General features: G+C 68.8%; 1 protein-coding gene across 1 annotated transcript in view; it reads right to left on the bottom strand.

The window, feature by feature from the left end:
• Positions 1-223: 223 nt before the first annotated feature.
• Positions 224-721, bottom strand: part of LOC107559361 (glycine-rich cell wall structural protein 2-like) — a 5,922-nt gene continuing 5,424 nt past the window's right edge. The window contains 2 exon segments of the mRNA XM_016243146.1: positions 224-350; positions 602-716. Coding sequence (XP_016098632.1) covers positions 658-716 — 59 coding nt within the window. The 3' untranslated portion in view covers positions 224-350; positions 602-657.

Below are 721 nucleotides of genomic sequence, written 5' to 3'. Positions count from 1 at the left end.
CCCTGGCCGCTACCCTGGCCATGGCCACTTCCCTGGCCATGGCTGCTTCCCTGAACGCTTCCCTGGCTGCTACACTGGCCATGGCCGCTTCCCTGGCCCTGGCCGCTTCCCTGGCCGCTACCCTGGCCGCTCCCCTGGCCATGGCCACTTCCCTGGCCATGGCTGCTTCCCTGAACGCTTCCCTGGCTGCTACACTGGCCATGGCCGCTTCCATGGCCGCTTCCCTGGCTGCTACCCTGGCTATGGCCGCTTCCCTGACCGCTTCCCTGGCCATGGCCGCTTCCCTGGCCGCTACCCTGGCCATGGCCTCTTCCCTGGCCGCTACCCTGGCCATGGCCGCTTCCCTGGCCCTGAGCCTGGCCGCTTCCCTGACCGCTTCCCTGGCTGCTTCCCTGACCATGGCCGCTTCCCTGACCGTTACCCTGGCCATGGCCGCTTCCCTGACCGCTACCCTGGCCATGGTCGCTTCCCTGGCCATAACCGCTTCCCTGGCCATGGTCGCTTCCCTGGCCGCTACCCTGACACTGACCGCTTCCCTGAACGCTTCCCTGGCTGCTACACTGGCCATGGCCGCTTCCATGGCCGCTTCCCTGGCTGCTACCCTGGCTATGGCCGCTTCCCTGGCCGCTACCCTGGCCATGGCCGCTTCCCTGGCCGCTACCCTGGCCATGGCCGCTTCCCTGGCCCTGAGCCTGGCCGCTTCCCTGACCGCTTCCCTGGC

Source organism: Sinocyclocheilus grahami, unplaced genomic scaffold (assembly GCF_001515645.1).
Source record: "Sinocyclocheilus grahami isolate Dianchi unplaced genomic scaffold, SAMN03320097.WGS_v1.1 scaffold682.1, whole genome shotgun sequence".
NCBI lineage: Eukaryota > Metazoa > Chordata > Actinopteri > Cypriniformes > Cyprinidae > Sinocyclocheilus > Sinocyclocheilus grahami.
The sequence above is the reverse complement of the archived record's forward strand: the minus strand, read 5'-3'. Positions and strand labels throughout refer to the sequence as shown.